We start from the raw sequence: 21,025 nt of genomic DNA on the forward strand, positions 1-21,025 counted from the left end.
TACTGCCTTGATTTTTGTCCTTCTACCTGAAGAGGACTTTACATTGTCATTGTCACTTGAACACACCTGTGTCACAGACTGGACAGCATTCTCTCATTTTTCTATAACTGTGGCTGGCTCTCCTTCTGGCAATTTCCTACAGGTCTCCGTAGGCAAAACCCCCAGCGCCTCCCACCAACACAGTGGAGGTTACAGTCTCATAAAACTCAGCCAGCAAACTACCCCAAAATAAGCTTTATTGCAAGAAAAGTGTCATATTTGATACACAGAACTACAAAAACAAACAAAACCAAAAACCATAAGTTTTTCCTCACAAACACTTGATTATAAATTTACACTGTTTCTTTTTTTAGGTATTAAAAAAAAACAAAACCCCCAACTGGATATAAATTGGTTATGAATCTTTGGTCAGCACAGGTGTGAGAGGAGCAACCCGGAGCCTGCACGCGCTTTGGCCATTTCACATATGAGGTTTGGTCACTGGTCCAGGGACAGGTTCTTGGGTTGAGAAGTACATGGGGACGTTCTTCTATCAGCACGTCCTGGTACAGAATTTTTTCAAATGACTAAAGCAAACTAAACATCAATTCATTGTACAAACATCTCTCATACACAATAGGCTATGATAAAACGAGGCATATGGTGTATAACTACAGTATTAATGAAAATTCTAAAAAAAAATGGATTTAAAAAAAACAACAACAACATATATTCCTCGGCTGTACTGCATGATTTGTTTGCACATATGGCAATCCTGAAACAGCTTGAACATAATAAATGCACCATTAATCTAAGACAGCACCAAACACTACAGAACGCCAGGCGTTCCTTGGCAGAGGACCGGCCGCACCTCAGCGGCCTCCGGTGCCGCGGGAGCGCGGCGCACCCTGGGTAGGAATGAGGTGTTGTGGGGAGCACATGTGCTTCCTTGAGGTTATATGAAGGAAATACAGTACGGTTTGGCCTGCAACGCTACTGGTCTCACAAGCAGTCAAGGTATTTTGCTACAGTGGTTGTGCTTCATCTTCGGTTGCCTGGTGTGTGTCTGGTGATGGGAACGATCGTCACCGCGAGCTGCTCTGGCTTTGATCTCCTTTCTGAAGGATCTCATGACATGGCCGTCTTTTAAGTTATTGATTATGCTGCCCTTACAGCTCTGGGAGGCTTTCTTTAAAAATCGTCAGATGGGTACCAGTTGGACCCCTGGCAGAAAACCAAAAGGAAACCTCTCTTGAATCTACTGGATTTTTTAAAAAGCACCTCTAAAAGAAATAGCTCAAATTTATAAATCTAAAGAAAAACAAGTGAGTTTCCCTTTTTGTTTACATAGTTTGTTCATTTCTCCATATATTACTGCATTAAAAATAAATAAACATCTATATTTTTTTTTAATTAGCAACTATAGCAAAATACCCAAAGTGTTACAGACTGCTAACAGGAAAAAAAAAAAAAAAAAAGATCACATTATTTTTGTGCATTTAGTGCCATATGCTGATCTCTTGAACATTTAGTTTTAGTTTTCTTTTAATATATTTTAAAGTGAAGTTATATAAAAAATACAGTAACCACGGTTGCCTTTGTACTCAAATCTTTGGCCATACCAGAGTCTCAATTACCCCTCCCTGTGAGGGTCAACATTCTGCAGTCTGAGACAGGGAGGAAAGAAACATAAGTCTTTTTTCCCCTCTTCGCAGTTAGTTGCTGATTTTTCCGAGGCTGCTGCAGGCTGGCTGTGCAGGGACTGGAGCCTGGAACCAAGACTGTAAGGGGTTAATAGAGCTGGATCTGCAGCCTCATTCTGAGAGCCTCCCCGAGCTCCCCTAGGAGGTAGTCATCCTCATTGCGGTCTTCCAGTTTCTTAAGCTCCTTCTTCTTGTAGAGAGGGATGCTAGTGATTTCCAGTGTGTATGTGCCGGGCACAAGCTTCCTCTTGGCCGTGTGCAAGTAGCTGAGCCCATTTCTCTGGTGGATGCGGAAGATCCCCTCGTCGTTCCCTTGGGAGATAATATAGCGGATGTGGTTGTTGAGGGGCTCGATAGCTGGCATGAGTTCTAGGATGTGCTCCTTCGAGCCAAGGCCAGAGAGGTTGAACTTCATTCTCATGGGGCTGTCCATGTCGACACTGTCCAGGCTGACGTGTTCAACCTGGAGAAAGAGAAGGAGAGGACGTGGGAAGAAATTCTAAGGCACACGCAGAGGACGGGGAGGGGCTTTCTGCTGGGGCTGTGGCCAGGAGGACAACTCTGTGCTCTCTGCACCACGAGTGATTATACAGGGAGGCTCCCGCAAGGCCCTGGCAGCTGGGGGCAAGGTCGGTTCCACAGAGTGCAAGGTGGAGATCTGTACAGCCTCTCATGCACCTGACCCAGGTCCGGTGACAGGGTTGAGCCTACAGAGAGCTTCACACTGTGAAATACTGTTGATGAGTTTATGGAATAACAAGCTTATTAATGAAAAAATAATTTAAGAAATGATTGTGTGTGTGTGTGTGTGTGTGTGTGTGTGTGTATATATATATATATATATTTTTTTTTTTTTTTTTTGGCTGGAGTCTAATTTCAAAGTGTGGCTCTTAGCCAGTGGTAGGGATGATCCCCAGAGCGATCTGGCCTCTGAAGGCCTGGCTTGATTTACAAGGCCCCCATAGCCATGAGTGGGGTGTGTTTACAGGGAGCCATTAGTGAAGACAGAGGGACCTGCAGAGTCCTGGGCTTGGGTTTGAATCAGCTTTGGTAAAAAACCGGTATGGCAGGTCCCAGATAAACCAAATCTCACTTGGTCAGAAGGGCTCCACCGGTTTTAAAATGCTATTTTATTATTTTTTTTAAGGATTTATTTTAGAGAGATAGAGGGCACAAGCAAGCAGGGGGAGGGGCAGAGGGAGACGGAGATACAGAATCCTGAGGCAGATTCCGTGCTGAGCACAGAGCTGGATATGGGGCTCGATCCTAGAACCCTGAGATCATGACCCAAGCTGGAACTAAGAGTCAGTTGCTTAACTGATTGTGCCACCCAGGTGCCCCTAGAATGCTACTTGTAAGACAAGCAAAAATCCAAAGCTTTGAGTGGATACCTTTAAGTAAGAACTTGGCTCTGCTGGCACATAAGTGCCTACTGGGGTGCCTGGGTGGCTCAGTTGGTTAACTGTCTGACTCTTGATTTTGGCTCAGGTCATGATCTCAAGGTCTGAGATCGAGCCCCACATTGAGCTCTGCTTGAAATTCTGTCTCTACCTGCCCTTTGAGCCTCTACCCACTTGGGTACACATTCTCACTTCACCGATAGAAAAATAGGTAGATAGGTAGGTAGATAAAATTGTTTTAAAAAAAAAGAAAAAAGTGCCCATCAGTGATCAGACAGAATCCTGTCCCCAGTATCACAGTGGGAGTTTTTCATAAGCAAAATTTCTGGATTTGTAGTCAAGAGGTATTTGATGGATATCTTAATCGCCCTATTTAAACAGTTAGTACCTCAGTCAACTTAATCTAATACTGGCCTGTTTACTGTTACAAAATAGAACCACAGACATTTTGGCTAGGGAAATCTAGCCTTACAGATGAGGGAAGTTTCAGAGGCCCAGAAAAATGAAGTGAGTCCCCCAACTCACATAGCCAGCTAGTTGTTGCCCAGGGTTGTTGTTTTTTTTTGGGGGGGGGAGCAATTTTGCAATAATGTTATATGAAGAGGGTGGTGCTATGGCTGATTTTTGGGAAAATCACCAACATCGTTGGATACCAGGTGTTACTTGGTGACATTTACTAATATGCCAGGCACTGTTCCAGGCACTTCACAGTGTCAACTCAATTTTCTTGTCAGGACAAAAACAGATCTGAAACTATGAATCTTTAAGTTTTTTTTTCCCCTAGTCCTTGTGTTCTGAGCTAATAATGCCATTAATTGTAATGTGTCTCTGCCATATTGTGTCTGTGAATTTAGTTATAACATTACAAGAAAGCTGTAACCTCAGTGAGACTGAAACTGATATAAAAGTTGACTGTGTAGTACATGTTCCTGCTTAAGGATAAAATCTTGTGACAAGACAGAGGTTTACTCACGGCAGTGGGTTCGGGTTCCCCAACACTTCTCTTCTGTCTGCCATCTTTCTTAGAGTAGCCATTGATTTTACACTCGTAGCATGCTTCTGGGGACAGAGCATTTTCCTCGTCAACCTCTGCATCCAGGGACAGGTACTGCCCTTTGTTAAATCCCATTCCTGAGACACAGTGGCTATGGGCAAGAAGAAGCAAGGCATGGTTAGACTTCACCATTAACTGTGACTGTGGTTTTCCAGTGGTAGACCAGAGACTTCTTGGAGATAAGAAACCAACAAAGGAACTGTAAACTCACAAATAGGAATACCTAATACTCCTGGTAACTCTTTCCTTTGACACTTGAAGCATGAGATTCTCCCTCATTCTGAACATCAGAATTCTTGAGAGTACCTCCAGGCTTCTCCAGTTTTCAATCCTAATTCGACTGAAGCACTCAGGTGTAGTTAAATCAAGAAGTTAAAAAAGACTTTCTGTTGCTTTGTAAGTCCAAAACCTGTGCTTAGGCTCTTGAGAGAGCTCGCTGCTGCCGCAGTTGTGGTTTCTGAGCTCCCATCACAGACGGTGAGAGTTGCTATGTTGGCTCTTAAGGACACTTATCCAGACCAAGACCTGGGTTTCAAGCACTATGAGGTACCAGTGGTAGACAGATGTGTTCCTTCCCCTCAGTGCCTGACTCACTCACTGCTCCTTCTGGGGAAGATGACCCTGACTGACTCGTCAGTTCCTGTCTTCTGTGCTGGGAGAGCCAGCTGCCAGGCGGAAGGATGCAGGCCACCCGCACCTCCGCTGCAGCCAGCGGCCCTCGAGACGGCTCGCTTGGGAGAGGGCCCTTTGCTGGAAGAAAGCCAACCCGGTGGAGATGGCACCACAGGAACTAGGCCCATCCTTTCTGTGCAGTGTAAGGCTAGAGGAGCAAAGGGAGGGACAGGCTCCTTCCTTGGGGACCGCTGGGCAAGCACTTGCTGCAATTCATAGAAAAAGCTGGGGCATAGCCATTTCTACTTGAACTTTAGAACCCAGGTGTCAGCGACAACAAGGGAGCCGCATTTTTCAACACTGACCTGTCTCTGGCCTTGAGGGATCTGAGTCAATTCAGGCTGTGCCAAGGGGCAGGAGAGCACTCCCTGTATAGTAAAAGGTGGTCTCGCAGATACCATAGAGGCAGCGGTCCTGCTGCGCTGACCTAACCGGGGGCCTTCCCAGTGGTACTTCTTCCCATACCCTAAGTCCTCTGAGCAGTGCTTGTTCTCCTGGGCTTTTCATTCCCGTCCACTTTCCTGCTTCCCTGTGTGCGAGGCAGGGGGGTGGCGGCCTTACCCCTGTCCCACTCTGTAGTACCCGGGCGGGCAGCCGCAAAGGTAGCCCCCTTCCGTGTTAGAGCAGCCGTAATTGCATGGGTTCTTGGAGGATGAGCACTCGTTGACGTCGTGGCAGGCACTGGAGAACTGGTCGAAGGAGAATCCTGAGGGGCAGACACACTTGTAGCCCCCCAGGGTGTTGTAGCAGGAAGCAGAGCCGCAGGCACTGGGATTGGAGCATTCGTTCTCGTCTAGGAGCACAAAGGAAGAGACTCTTACGTGGGGGCAAAGAGGCCCAGTCTCACAGTCTTGATGGTTTTACAGAGAAATATCTCTAGATATTTAAAACATTTAAAAAATGTTTACCCTGATGGCTGACTGGCAAAAGCATATACAAGTAAAAAAAAAAAAACAAAAACAAAAACAAAACCCAAATCACCAAATCCCAACAAATCCGCCTAAACTACGGCTTTAAAAAAGCCTTGCCCTACCCTTTTATATTTTCTGTTTGTGCTGTTTCTCAATACAATGGCAGTCCTTGGGGACAGACCTTTGCAGTCTGTCTACTGAGTAACTTTTATATTCTCTGAACTGAAGGTTACTTCAAAAGCCTGGATCTCAGATCCATGGAGCTAGAAAGTAGATTACTATTTTCCAGGAGCTACAGGGAGGGAGAAATGGAGATGTCTGCTTATGGGTATGGTGTTTCTTTCTGGAGCAATGAAAATGTGGTGATGGCTGCAAACTCTGGTGAGAATATACTAAACACCACTGAACTCTACACATTTTGAAATAATGAATTTTCTGGTCTGTGAATTCTGTCTCGATTAAAAAAAAAATCCTATATCTGGGTACATGTATATTCTCCCAGCAATTCCCAAATTCATTCTATATGGGGAGAAAAGTATATATAAACATTTAAATAGTCTGAATTAAAATAACTGAGAGAAGCATTATTTAAGTGGATCTACTGAACCAAAAATCTCATATGCTTTTAGCTACTGAGAACCTGTTAGGGGCAGAATGTGTCTTCTGAGAGAGGTTTGCATCTGGGCATCAAGCTGACATCAGTTTTACCTGTTTAATAATCTTACACTGTAAATTCTTGCAGGATAATTACAGGTTATACTTTCAGTTGCTAATATTTTAACAACATCAAAGCCTGATTGTGCTTTTAACTTGGGAGATGACAATTTTGCTCTTAACTGTCTGGCTGATAAAGAGAATGTGGCTTGACTCCTTTGAGCTTTCTTATAATCCAGCTTCCACCCTGGGCACAAGTCCCATCTATTCCATGGAATTCTCGCTGATTCCTGGGACTCCCCTGGAACAGAGTGTGTCTGCTGACCTAGGATGTGACAAGTTTTTGTTTCAGCCCCCGTGGGGACATGGTCCATGTGTGAGGAGAGGACACGGCAGCTGGAGGGAAGGGCCTCTGTGCAGCCACACAGGGAGCTTATGGAGGGTGCAGATGGGGTCTCCGTGCGGCTGGGGCCTCTTGCAGGAACCCAGAGCCCATTAAGTTCAGCACGTGGGTTACCGAACGGGCAGACATTATGCGGCAACATTTGTGTCATCATTGTAGTTTCACAATTAAATCAGGCCAACAAAATAGAGAATTCTCGATCTAAACCTGTGATGATTACCTAACATGTACAAGTTCTCAGTCTTCATTTCATCAGGAGAAAGTATTTAATGAATTCCTAATCACTAGGCTGCCTATGACTTAGACATAACTGCTGTTTTATTTCTAAACACAAAAGACTTGGCATTCTGCCACAGAGGCTTATCTGCTCTAATCATTAACCCTGACATTTATATCCAGTATTTCTCTTGTAACAGAATGCAAATTAGGTTATAATTTAACAAAACAATCCTGCTATGAATATGGTATTAGACATTGTGTTATGTAGAAAAATTATCTGCAAAACCAACTGAGTAAATGGTATTTACATAATACTGACAAGAACATTTAAAAATGTGTACTGTTTTTGTAAGCACCATGAAACACTTCATATTTGTATGTTACAAATGTACATTGTGGTATATTTTTATGGACTCTGGTCATCTCACTTTGAAAATACGTTCATGTTTGACACATACTTTGAGCTGATTTATGCTTCACTAAGCTGTGATCAAATTATTTTGAAGTGACCCCAGAAGCAACTGGAAGTTAGTGAACACTACATAACCAAAAACTTCCCTAATAAAAAATTTTTCTTTATATGCAAAGGGTAATACTTATTTTCAATTTTGAATAATTACAATGTTTGCAAACATCTGAGAAACTCTATAGCGTATATAGCAGAGTTATAAATATTCTCTGGCAAGTGACCAGAAATATTTTCAAGTATTCATTTGAATTAAAACCTTTTTTCAGTATTAACACAAAAAAACTGTCATTTTCCTTAAGTTGGCAGTAGTATTAACAATTTAATATTAAACTATCTGATGCATTGACTCTGAACAGTTTTGTCCATTTACTAAGGGAATTCAGATAAATCTGAAAGAGTTCATTCTTCATTTCCCTCCTCAAGCATATGAAAAGAGTAATGATATTCACATATGCAGTAACAGATAAAAATAATTTGTGGCCTTTCAAGTTGTATTTTGTCAGGATTCTTGTTCTTTTGATAACCTGTTGCTTTTATTCGTTCCTGATGGTTTAATTCTATCCCTGCCATATAGTTGGGTTAAAATTCCCACTGGAATTACGTAGGGTTCAAAGCAAGGAAGTCAGCAATTAAAGTCGGGACCAGTTAGATTCCTCAACTCTGCACAGATGAATCTAGAACCTTTCCAAGTAAATCCCTGCCCTGACACTATGTGAGCTGCTGGGAGGTGATGGCCTTGCTGAAATGCCTACTCAGAGAATCCCCCAAAGGGGAATTAGGATGTAGCAGCAGCCTTAATTTTAAAATTAGACCAATTTAGTGAAAACCTTTACAGCTGTTTTTGCACTTGATGTTCACAGGCAGAAGCTCCAGAAAACTTAAAAACTTGGAAAGTGAGCTGATACTCCACAGGTGCTCTTATTTATACTTAGGAACATTTCAAAAATAAGAATTCTATTTAATAAGCTGACACTTATTAAATATTAGAAGATCATTCTTTTGCCTTAAGAGCCATAGATTTAACCAAAAAGTCCATATTATGTATAAAATAGGAGACCCTCCACTTTAGTAAACAAAGCAATATAATTATTTTACACTGTTTCAATAGCTGTCTACAAATGCACTGATCTCTATATTCTCAAGAGTGTGCCTATACTTTGCCTCTGTTTATAAATCAATTCGGGCATAAGGACTTGGGCAGCATTTTTGTGTGTGAAGAGAAAAAGAAGTAACCTCACCATTTTGATTGACTGCCTAACTCATCATTCTGACAATCCTTGGAAAGTGTGTCCCTAACTTCTTGATCACGAATGGTTTCTGCATTCCCTGCATGAGCATCTATCCGTGGGCTGACGGAGCATCTGTCTATGGCCTTGCACAAGACCACAGCCTCTCTGTGGCTTTCACCAAGTTGGCTTCCCTCCTTTGAAATTCAGCTTAATTTTCTCTTCTCAATTCACTAAACTGTCATTAGAAATTTCTTTTGAGAAGACCACAAAGGATAAAATCAGATTATCAAGTGGATGCTCACAGTGAAGTATCTGAGAAACACGTGGGGTAACTGAAATCATGGCAGAGTCACAGGAGAGTGCCCCACCGGCTCCCCTCAGGACCTCGATTCTCCTTCAGGCTCTGCTGTTGGGGCATCTGCTGAGGGCAGGTCCATGAAGCGCACTCAGGTGGAGCCAAGAAATCAGGCCTCTGCTAAGTACATCAGCTGGCTATTCAAGCACAGAATAATGTTCTCTTTGATCAGGCTCTCTCTTAAAGGAGAATTTCCATTGACTGTTATCAGTGCCAGGAACAGGGTTGAGGGCCTAGAGACTTTATTTTACAAACACTTTTGTCTGGAGACAAATTCAATTAAACAGAATTAGCTGTAAGTAGCTACAATTTCTACCTTCAGATACTTAGCCTTCTTCATTAATGTATGTAACTGAAAAGCACAGAGGGACAGTCCTTATTAAGCTGATCTGAATTCATTTAGATGTAGGACTTATGAGGGAGATGGATGGGCAATTCTTCAACCCCAAATCTAAAGTTAAGAAATTAATGATGAAAAGCCCCTGACCTTAGCAAATAAAGATTATGAATCTTGACACCATCTTCAGAAAGTTAAAATTACATCTAGTAGAAAATTGTAATTATAAAAGCTTTAGTTGAGTTCCCTTTGGGGTACTTACAACAACATTTTTATTCTGGATATTTTCAAACATACACAAGTAGACTAGTGTCACAGAGCCCCTGTCTGTGCATCTGTCCAGAGGACTGGTGTTAAAGTTCTAGGATTCAGAGGCTACACTGAAACATCAACACTTTTATTACTTGTTCATCTTACACAGATATTTTGAAGTAAGAAAGCAGATGCTATGTAACAAGTGAGAACTCACCAACACACTGATTCCACTGGTAATGCTGAATATACCCTTGAGGACAGCCACACCTGTAGCCTCCCAGGATGTTCTGGCAGCCATGTTGGCACCTATGGTTTCCATCACATTCATCCACATCTGCAAAAACAATCCCGGCAAGATACTTATGCACCCCCTTTCCTCTACTGTTCTTAAATGACGTCCAAACACAACCTGCGTTAACTATTATCAGGAGAACTGATAAACAAGACACACAGAGAGGCTGTCAGTTTTTCCAAGTCACATGGTTATTAGCCTGCAATACAAAGAATAGTTCTGAGATAAGAACCCACCTTCTTCTTTTTTTTCCTTTTTTAAAGATTTATTTATTTGAGAGAGGTGGGGAAGGGTAGAGAGAGAGGGAGACAGAATCTCAAGCAGACTTCCCGCTGAGCATAGAGTCCGATGTAGGGCTCGATCTCATGACCCTGAGATAACAACCTAAGCCAAAACCAAGAGTCGATGACCCACTCATGCGCTAAAATAAGTAAGTAAATAAATCTTAATAAAAATCTTCATGTTTGGGAGGATATAAGCACTACAGAGATATCTAAAAAGTATAATTGTTTTGCATGCAAAAAATTTTATTACCATTTGACATTAATTAGATGAAAAATTTAAGTATTTAAATATATTATTTTTAGATATGATGTGGTATTATTACAACATATGGAAAAATTTCTTTGTCCACATATGCATACTCTTTTGGAATGACAACTGAGACTTTGAAATCTACTCATAAAGAGTGAAATAAAATTGGCATGTTTGATGTGTATATAACAAATTTATATGGCTAATTAATAAATGGTATCTTATGTGGATGGTCACAGGCTGAACTTACACGTGGCAAGCAGCTGTATGTTCAGAATACTTTAGAAGTTTCAAGGACTTCAAATATATAATGTTAAAATGGAAATCTTTAAAACTGAACTTTTCTTGGCTACAAATTAGATTTATACATGTCTTATACTTCTTATAAAGAGTATATTAAAAACCCTGAATATATTTCTAGAATCCAGAATCATAAATCCCAAAGAATAATAAAGGGGCACTAAAATCAATTAAGGACTTAAACTGCAATAGTTTATAAAAACATAAGGGAATGTACAGAGTCTTATAATTTCTGGCATGGGTGTTTTGTAAAAGATACCAATTCTACTATATTAGCCCTTGCAGTGGAAATATTGGAGAACAGTATAATATTTTGTTGAGTATAGGTAGATTCTTATTTTATTCCCAGTTAAATGTTTCTTTGACTTTACATGAAATACCTATTGTGAGGGTGGGTGGCTTAACAGAAAATGCCCATTTTTAGAGAAGAGAGTGAATAGGAGGAGTTTCAGAACAAATAAAATGGAAACAGCTATCACTTTCCCCAGAGCTTTCATATATTTTACAATTCTCTTTGATAACTGTTTCTTTTCTTACACTTAACTTTCACACATTTAGTTATCATGGAAAAAAGTCCATCATTTTTTTCTGATGTACCTGTACACTACTGTTACAGAATTACTAGCTACAGAATTCCTTTTCAGTTTTTTTTTGATCAGTAATTAGGCAAAGACTCCAGTTACTTTAACAGTCAGTTCATATAGAATTTTTGTTCTATCACGTTAAAGTTTTCCTTTGCCCCCAAAATGATATATGAAAATGTATGAACAAAAATCAGTTGCTGAGTTCTATTTTGTTAAATACCTTTTTCTTTTTGAGATGATCTCATTTCTCATTTGGTGGCTTGCAAGTTAAAAGAAAATAGTTTGCTGTATTAGTTTAAGGATTTTTTAGCAGATAAACTCACCTTCACAGTTTAGTCCAGTGGCATCGAGAGAGAACCCTCTTTGGCATTCGCAGCTGAAACTTCCAGGCGTGTTTTGACAGATTCCCTTTGCTCCACAAAGTGAAGGCTGAGACCCACATTCATTGTTGTCTAGCAAAGCAGGAAGGAGGAGTGTCAAGCTTCCCAATCATTATATGACTCAGATTTCACTACACGAAATGCAAAGTGAGGCATGAAAACCTAAGTTCAAGATGTGAAAACCTGAGGGAAATCTATGCCAGGATTCACTCTCAGGTTAGAGGCAAAAGTGGCAAAGAAAAAAAAAAAAGTATTTCAAGAGAGGTGAAATTAGACCATCTCTTGGGTCAACTGAGGACTTGGGTTTTTGACAATGCAGACTGAAACTCTCTTAACATATGTATGTCTTGGGGCGCCTGGGTGGCTCAGTGGGTTAAAGCCTCTGCCTTCAGCTCAGGTCATGATCCCAGAGTCCTGGGATATCTCCCGGCATCAGGCTCTCTGCTCCATGGGGAGCCTGCTTCCCTCTGTCTCTGCCTGCCTCTCTGCCTACTTGTGATCTCTATCAAATAAATAAATAGAATCTTTAAAAAAAAAACATATGTGTGTCTTCTAACATAAAATAACCCACCATGTTCATTAGCATGTTCTAAATCACAATGAACCTTTATTTATATTTAGTCTGAAAATACATGGTTATATTTAGAATGTAGCCTAAAGGTCCTGTTTGGAATATACCTACCGTCTATGTGCTTGGATCGTAAATATGCTTGAACTTCATGTATTTTTGCCTTTGGATACTATTCTTCTGAAAAACACCTATATTATTTCTAGACCAGTAATCATGACCTAGCAGTTCTAAATGAAGTATGGAGCCATTCAATAGTCTACCATTTTAAGTACACTTCTTATGCATCTACCCACAATTAGCAAAACTTGCCACATGCAGTGTGTCTTACCAATACAGGCCGTATGGTGTTGTGTGAAACCAGGCGGGCATTTGCAGGTAAAACCTCCCAGTGTGTTGACACAGAGGAATTGGCAGTTGTGCTGTTTGGTCTGACATTCATCAAGGTCTGAGGTGAAAGAGAGGCCAGTGAAAAAGAAGTGCAGAGTTACCTGGCCCTGCCTTCCCTCTCAGGAAGCCACAGGATATGGACATGTTCTGTTTGTGGGTATTTCGTGTAGAGTTCTGCTGGAAGCATCACAAGACTCCCATAATGCATAGGGCGAGCAGAGGAATAAGTGACCAGCCAGTACTTCACTTCTTGCGCTAAATGCAAGAATTAGAACCTTAGGGTATTCACTGTGAGAACAGTTGTGGGGGCGGGTTAAATAAAAATAAAACAGAAGCTGGAAACTGATAAAGGTCTGAAAACAAGCACTGAGTCAGGCTCTTAGGCTCCAAGTGAACACAGCATCATAAACACCAGAGGAAGCAAAAACATGGCATCTGTGATTCTAGTCATAAATGGAATTTATATTTGGACTATACTAATAGAAAACTCGAAATGTAATTCTGGTGAGATTAGAACTTAATATGGGAGAATATATTTAAATAAATGTAGAAACTATAACACTCATTATTTTAAAGCTTAATAAACATGCATTGTCTGCACTCATAACATGCAAAATTAAACTGACTCACAGCGGTTCACTAAGATCTAAGAGAACAGTACTGCTTGCTATAATTATTATTATTATTATTATTTGGTATTCCTTGGAAATAAAACTACATCTTCTTAAGAATAACCTGTATTTCAAACATTTAGCTAGACAGGAATTTCCTCAATCCATTTATTCCATACAGGAGAGGTTTACAATAAAACCGAATGCATGAGTCTTGTGCGGGAGCTATCATCACTGTCTACTTTAGTTTGATAATTACTTTTAATACTACCTGTGCAAAAAAATGAAATTCACCCATTCATTTTCAATCTTCTGCAGTCAAGTAATAAAGATAGATGAGAGGAAATAAAATCTTAGATAAGCAGCAAAGGAAATCTTATTTATTTGTTTCAATCTCTTCCCTCCCTAACATTTTTTTGTTTTATATAAGTTCATTTAATTATCATTTTGTGTGGTCTGCTAGATAAGAAGAAAACAGCTGTGATTTGGGCTTTAATTCTCCCTGCCTCCTACCTGTGTCCTCTGGTAGAATTTTCTGTGAGTAATCAAGTGGTCACTGGGAAGATGTTCCTTAATGAAGGCCATGCAGCCAGAAAAGCTCCCTAGCTGACTTTGGATGTGCAAGGAGGGAGACAAGAGGGTCGGGAATGGTGGAGACATGTCCCTCACCTTTGCAGGTCTTTCCGTCCTCTTGCAGGACGTAGCCCCGAGGACAAGAGCACTGGTAACTCCCTTCAGTGTTTTTGCAGATGAAGTTGCATGGTTTCGGGGACTGGGAACATTCATCGAGATCTAAATGAAAGTGAGATCAAGATTACAATTCTTAGTTTCAAGCAACCACTGGCTTCTTTCCTCCCTCCATATTCCTACTTTATCTTTTTCCTTTCGGCTTCAACTTAAAATGGAAAAACAGCCAGGGGAAAATGATGCACAGCAGTTATCTTGAAAGTAACATACGTGTTTACTTTGTAGATCAATTTATGATTCCTGGATACATGTAACGTCCAGGGGCAAAAAACCCCACTGCATTCTTTAGCCTTATGTACTCTGGTTTACACCACAAGGATCATTTTCTTAAGAGCTTCTCCTTACATATGAATCTGGAAGACATCCTCTTAAACTGTGAACTGACATGCTGAGCACCGTGGGGTCCCACAGGCTCGCCGCCCCTCAGTCAGGCCCTTGCTGCTCCTGGCCCGGCAGCTCCACTGCACACACACAGTCAGCAGGGTCTCTTGCCCTCTGTCTTCTGTCTGGTCCTTACTTCGTTCCACTCACCCTGCAAGATGGCTCAGGCTCCAAGTCACTGGATCAGAGGTCACGGTACCTTTTAAAGCAGCCCTTGGTGCATAGTTTTCTCCTTGCAGGGTTCAGTAACGTCTCCCTCTTTTCTTTTAGCCCACAGATAGCAGAGCCCCAGCACACAGCACGGTGCCTTGTAGATTCTACACACTCTGCTCACATCCTGAGTCAAAACAACCCTCCCAAATCGTCCTCCCTTGCATTCTCTGCTAGCACTGATGGACAGCAAATAATCTCCATTTCCTCGTGAAGGACACTGATGGATGCCCCCAGCATACCAGAAGCTCGTGATGCTAGCCTGTTCTCAAGGACTCTCATGCCCAACCAAGTGAGTCAAATGCTTACAAAGGGCCAGTTTGGTTTATCTGAACCTTTTCATGCCGGGTGTGTTTGTTATTAAAATAGGTACTTTAATGGACTACCATGCAAGTTGATTAATATGGAAGAGAAGAGACTTCTTTTTCTTCAGTGAAAACTAAGTCAAATCCTTTGGAAAGACCCATTAGAAGCAAGCTCCCCACCCCCTGCCCTCAACTGGTACAGAATAGTGTGGGTGTGAGAAGTTAAATTAGAAAAAAGATTGTGAAAAATGTAGAAGGATTCTGTCCTGACACTGCTTTGCAACTGCAAATTTTACAGGAGGCTTCATTCGTATATTTTATGCAAAAACCCAGCAATGAGGAAAAAGCACAAAAGCGCTCTCCCTACATAGACTCACACACAGGCTCACCGTCAGGAGCCCTCTTCTTTCATCAAGAGACTGACAAACGAAGGTGTACTTCTAATTTTAAATTAAAATATAAAATGGTGAAGCAGATTTTGTAGTTTTACACTCCGTGACTGAACACTTCCTGATGAACTGAACAGTTCTGTGTCGCAGTTTACTGGGCAAGGACAACTACTGTGATACCAGGAACCACATTCCTGAAAGGAACGGCATGACTGCATAAGGAACATTGCGGCGCTCCATGGTAAACCTACCGCGGGGCCAGCAGTGGCTCTAGGAAACAGCAGTTGGCTACCCCCAGACGTACCTACACACGAGGTGCCGCTGAGGTCTGTCGTGTAGCCGACCTTGCAGAAGCATCGGAATGAGCCCATGGTATTGATGCACTGACCATTGGCACAGAGGTTTGGCATCACCTTACATTCATCAATATCTGTGTGTGGGGAAAAAATACACAACACACACTTATTATACATGCAAGGATGAAACTGGTGAGAACCTAAGAGAAACAAAGGGATTGACATGAAATAACTAGCAAATAACATTCACAACAGCGCTCGGGTACCTCCTCATCACTTCAGCAACATGGACGGGAAGAAAGAATATTCGGGAGGGATTGGAAGAGGTAGGTCTATAAATGAGGCTCTGTTGAGAGCCCAGCTTCAGTCTACTCATTTTGTAATCTAAGTATGAACTGTTTTGGCGCGGCGTAGAAAGCTACCTCTCTGAAGTCCAATTAATCTGGGATTTGTGGTGATTTCCCACTCCTGGACCTCATATCCACACTTGGATTAGACTCTCAAGAAAGGATTTCATGAGCAGAGTAACTGGGCCCAGGGCCAATAGCCTGTACAGTTGTAGAAGAAAATGGTATCTTTTCAGGACAGTCTCTCAGGTGGTTGTTTAAAAAAAAAAAAAAAAAAAAAAAAAGGAAACAAAGGGGAATAATGGGTCAGAGGCTAGAATTATCTCCAAAGTTAGAGCCTTTAGGTATAAACTTCAATTGAGGAGTAGTCTCAGGGAGAAAAAAAAAAAACAACAACAAAAAAAACTGGAAACCACTAACAGATTATGAGGCTTGGTTTGTAAATATGTTCCAGACTGTGTCCTTGTGCACACTCAAATAAGCAACACCTATTTAAATAAAGCAAGTAGAGTTTGGGGGTTACAGACATGGCCTTTGGGGTCAGGCAGATGTGTTCCACTTCTGGGTCCATCCCTTAGAAAACATGTGATCTCAAGAAAATTACTTACTGTTACCTAAGCTTCAGGCTTCTGTTTCCTAGTAAGTTCTGCTCTTAGATTCAGTATGAAGATTACTTCCTTTGAAGTCTCTTAATCATTAGCAAAAAGCATATACAAACACACATGCATACAAATATTTTAGCCATTTTATAGATTTTTCACTTTTCCTTCCAATGAATCAATTACTGTTAACTGCATCGACAATGTGCGGGACGTTCCCTCAGCTCCTCACCTCTTCCATCAGTGGTGTATCCTGGGCCGTGAGGACAGATCTTTTTGTACTGGGCCGTTCCAGGAAGTGGGCAAAGCTCACACTGGTGACCCCAGCCTCGCCCCCCATCACAGCAGCACTCGGACTTTGTGACAAGGTTGCGGCTGCTGGATGCCATCTGGCACATGGTCTGCAGCACCTCTGCGAAGCAGAGTCCCTGTCGGTTGTCTGAAATCACATGTGGGGAGTGAGCGTCAGTGACACGGAACACCCACCCTCCTCCTCTTCAAACACAATAGGTCAGCCAGTGTTTTTCTTCCTGGCACAAACTTTCTCAAAGATAAGTACTATTCTCTGTGAAGAGCTGCCCTCCTTCAGATGGCTTCACGATTATAGAGCTGCTGGAGAAGGAGTCCACGGTGTGTTCTTTTACTATAGTTTATTAAATCTGATAAAAAGTGATAATATGCTTAGGGAATCGATTTATTTTTCTTCAACCCATCCGCAACTAACTGATAGTAAACTACCATTCCTGTAGAACACAAACAAAAGAAAAATGAAATGAAATTATTTCCTTTATTTTTAAAGATTTTATTTGTTTGGGCAGAGAGAGAGAGAGCAAGATCATAAGCAGGGGGAGCAACGGGCAGAGGGAGAAGCAGGCTCCCTGCTCAGCAGGGACTGGCTCCCAGGACCCTGGGACCATGACATAAGCCAAAGGTAGATGCTTAACTGACTGAGCCACCAAGGCATCCCAAATTATTTCCCTTTAAATAAGCAAATGAGTATCAGGATTTGTTTTTGAAAAGTAAATCCTGGATGGTGTTACAATCTTGGTACGTTTTCAATCCAATCTCATCTTTTCTACATCTAAAAGAGTATTTGGAATAAGCAGATTTTTTTTAGTATAAAGAAAGGAATTTATCTTATGTAAATAGGCAAATAAATCTTTAATATGGTTTAATGAACCATCCTAGTGAAACCTTAATAATAGGAACAGAGCAGTACATTGCAGTAGGTAGGCTATCTCTTCTATTGCCAGAAAGATTGGTGGGTAGAGTAAGGGTCTGGATTGAAGACATCAGTAAACAAAATTTATTTTCTTGACTAACAATTTCCTAGGATTCAATGCAGTGACATCATTTGGAAAAATATCTGATATGGCTAAAACATGCTGTTTTTCTATCAGATCAAGTGATGAGTGCTCATTTTGCCTTATATTTTACCTCTCCATACTTTTACACCTGCTCATAATTAGGTGAAATGGTTTATAATGTATGCATTTTAGCAATTAAAATGCAACATAATGTCTGAAATTTATATTTTCCACAGGAAAATATTTTGTAAAACATTTTTTCTGCATCATAAAATAAAAATTGACCTTCACTGCATTTTTGAAGTGTGGCATTTGCTTTAATATTACTAATGCAGCAAAGCTTACCTCACATAGCAAATATTTTCTTTTGGAATTAAATCATCTCCTGATGTAAGTTTTACTAAAGTCACATTTTCCACAGAGCTTAATTAATCTTAATTTTGGAAAGACTTCATTTAAAATGGCTATTTACATTACGCATAGATGTGCATACAATGCGCATGCACAGAAATACGTCATTTTGATAGATGTGTACCTTTAAGAAGAAGTATATGGATTATTCAGATTGGGGGATTTTTTTAACAGGCAAGAATACATACGTAGAGCTCTTCTGTGATGACATCATAAAACAAATGTTTTATTTACCAGGTTAAATACACTCAGGTGTCACTTACCAAGGCATTCAGTGCCTGAGGAACTTGACTGAAATCCTTCATTACACTCACATCTGTAGCTCCCGATAGTGTTAACACAGCGCCCATTTTCACAAATTCCTGGCTTGGTCCTGCATTCATTTTCATCTTTGGGAAAACAAATAGGGTGAATAATGAGAAGATTATAAAATTACTCTTTTCAAATTATCCTTGAGTGGGTTATCTTTTATTTAAAACTTCCTCACCAAAATACTAATATGATGGGATAAAAAGCCAATCCTATAGGAATATGGGTTTATTTTTAACTTCATCCTTTAGGTGGATTCTTTCTTAACAAAGTGTTTTCCTTTGTGTTGGTGGTGTTGGTGGGATGGTGTTTGATGAAAATTGGCCTCCACAAGACCTAGACTTTGCCCTGTGATACCAGAGGTGAAAAAGAACTATGGGGAAGAGGGTGCCAGGACACCCTGTGACAGGAGAGAGAGGATGGGAGCAGAGCAGCGGGAGGTGTTAGGGATGGGTAGAGAATAGGGCTAAAGCCACACAGGCAGGGATGAAGGGTAAGCTTCCAGACTAGCTTTGAGTGAAATCATGGGAGTAGTGTGGTGTATGAGAGCCACTAGCGAGGGAAGGAATTTAGGTAGTAATGCTCTTTTGGCTGGTGATAAATTAGAGCAAAACTTCTTTATTAAAATCTCTTTTGTCCTTACTGTATTTGGTATTCTGTAAAATTCTGCTTGGGGCTTTTTTTTTTTTTTTTTTTTGAAGCTCTGTTATTATGAACATAAAGGAGCTCATGATAATGAGATTTTTTGATAAACTGCTTTCATCTTTATACTTAATTTTTAATCTGTAATTTGTTGATATTTATTTTGCTTGTGCTTTCTTTTTATCAGTATTTGCCCTCAGTGTTTTGTTCCATCCCTTTATTGTCAATCTATGTCACCTTTTGACTTGGTATCTTTCATAGAAAAAGCACCGAAGTGGATTTAAAGGAGTTTTAAAAAAGTATGTCCACCTTTTAAGTAGCAGTTTATTCTTCTCTATTGTGACTGCTGATGTGTTTGAATTCTTACCTGTCATTTTATTTTGTTTTATATCTACCATGCTCCTGCCCTCCCTCACTCAGGATTTCTTACAATAGTCTAGATTTCTATACCTTCCTCTTGTCTCCATCTCATGTCTGGAAATTATAATCTTCTTTCTGTCTTTTCAGTGATAACCATGAAAAGCTTCAATACGTATTTGTAATGAATACTTTCCTATCGGTTTCAACAAGAACCAGTTTCACACGTCTCTGGCATGAGTTCCTTCTGCTCTCTCCTGGTGCCACCTGCCACACCGCTGTGATCTAGAAATTTTGGTTTGTTAGATATTTTCTTTAATGTGCCATCCTTATCTTTGTAAACCAAATCATGAGGTTTCCTGGTTCCTTGGCTTACCATTGCTTCATGCATAGTACTCCATCCTTTTGGATTAATAAAACAAAATATTGGAGTATCTAGTTTGGTAATCCTTTCACAGATGGTATGTGGGTGGTAAATACTCTAGAATATGATTCTGATAATGTCTTTTTTTTTCTTACTAGACTGAGTATAGAATTTCAGTTCAAAATTATTTTTCTTAGAATCTTAGGAAAAATATTGTTTCCTTTTACCCAGTGTTACTGTTCATTTGCAGGAAATCTGGTTTTTCTCTTTATTTTGATTGTATTTTCATTGTCTGAATTATTTTAAGAAGGGCTCTTGTTGGACATTCTGAAGGGGTTGCTCCATGTCTGATGTTGTATAACTTGAAAGATTGCTAGATAGGTATCATAATTTTAGATTACATTTTCTCTGCTACCATTGGCATGAGAATTAGTGTGAGAACCTGAAGAAAGTGTCTTGATCTTCTTCCTACCTTGTAGGCATTTTCCTTTTCGTCCCAGTTGCGTAAAGTCACCAGAAGTCTCTTCTGGTAACCTTTTTCTTTTCTTTTTTCTGCTGTTGACATTTGTAATTTCACTAGGGCACATCTTGGTGTGATGTTGCACCACATATGAAATTCTGATTTCTAGCATTCTGTGTTTCATCCTTTGAAAATTTCTCAGTCACATCATGTCTGCCAATAAGAGACCATGCTATTGTTCACCGCTCTTGTCTTTGTGCACTTAGCTCTGTCTATGCAGCATGATAGGCTGGAGACAAACCCACGAACAGAACAGGTCTCACTTCAACTCATGATTCAAATCTCAAATGGGAACTAATACTCCCTTGAAAACCTTACTGTATTTCTTCCTATGTCACCATGCTCCCGCCTTATACAATGACTACTGCACACAGAGATAAGAACTCCTCCATCTCTCCACTACCAACCACCTGTGTGGCCCTCACTTTCCACCTCTTGTCTTTTTCAACAGTTAAAGATTTTCTGTTTTTCCTCAAAGGTCAGTCTTTGCACTTGTACTCTGGATTGCCTTCCAAGAATTCACAGTTCTCCCTTTTTAATGA

At 40.6% G+C, this 21,025-nt stretch overlaps 1 protein-coding gene and 1 long non-coding RNA gene across 2 annotated transcripts in view; one reads left to right on the forward strand and one right to left on the reverse strand.

The window, feature by feature from the left end:
* LOC125100471 (uncharacterized) overlaps positions 1–21,025 on the forward strand; it is a 72,068-nt gene that overhangs the window by 31,606 nt on the left and 19,437 nt on the right. The window contains exon 2 of the long non-coding RNA XR_007127561.1: positions 14,815–14,929. This is a non-coding gene — a long non-coding RNA (uncharacterized LOC125100471). The remainder of the gene's footprint in view (positions 1–14,814; positions 14,930–21,025) is intronic.
* Positions 220–21,025, reverse strand: part of FBN2 (fibrillin 2) — a 251,941-nt gene continuing 231,135 nt past the window's right edge. Inside the window, exons 56-65 of the mRNA XM_047730648.1 lie at positions 18,555–18,680; positions 16,806–17,012; positions 15,636–15,761; positions 13,969–14,091; positions 12,630–12,746; positions 11,674–11,802; positions 9,855–9,974; positions 5,370–5,601; positions 4,056–4,227; positions 220–2,145 (exon numbers count right to left, since the gene is read on the reverse strand). Coding sequence (XP_047586604.1) covers positions 1,771–2,145; positions 4,056–4,227; positions 5,370–5,601; positions 9,855–9,974; positions 11,674–11,802; positions 12,630–12,746; positions 13,969–14,091; positions 15,636–15,761; positions 16,806–17,012; positions 18,555–18,680 — 1,727 coding nt within the window. The 3' untranslated portion in view covers positions 220–1,770. The remainder of the gene's footprint in view (positions 2,146–4,055; positions 4,228–5,369; positions 5,602–9,854; positions 9,975–11,673; positions 11,803–12,629; positions 12,747–13,968; positions 14,092–15,635; positions 15,762–16,805; positions 17,013–18,554; positions 18,681–21,025) is intronic.

This window comes from Lutra lutra, chromosome 5 (assembly GCF_902655055.1).
Source record: "Lutra lutra chromosome 5, mLutLut1.2, whole genome shotgun sequence".
Taxonomy (NCBI): domain Eukaryota; kingdom Metazoa; phylum Chordata; class Mammalia; order Carnivora; family Mustelidae; genus Lutra; species Lutra lutra.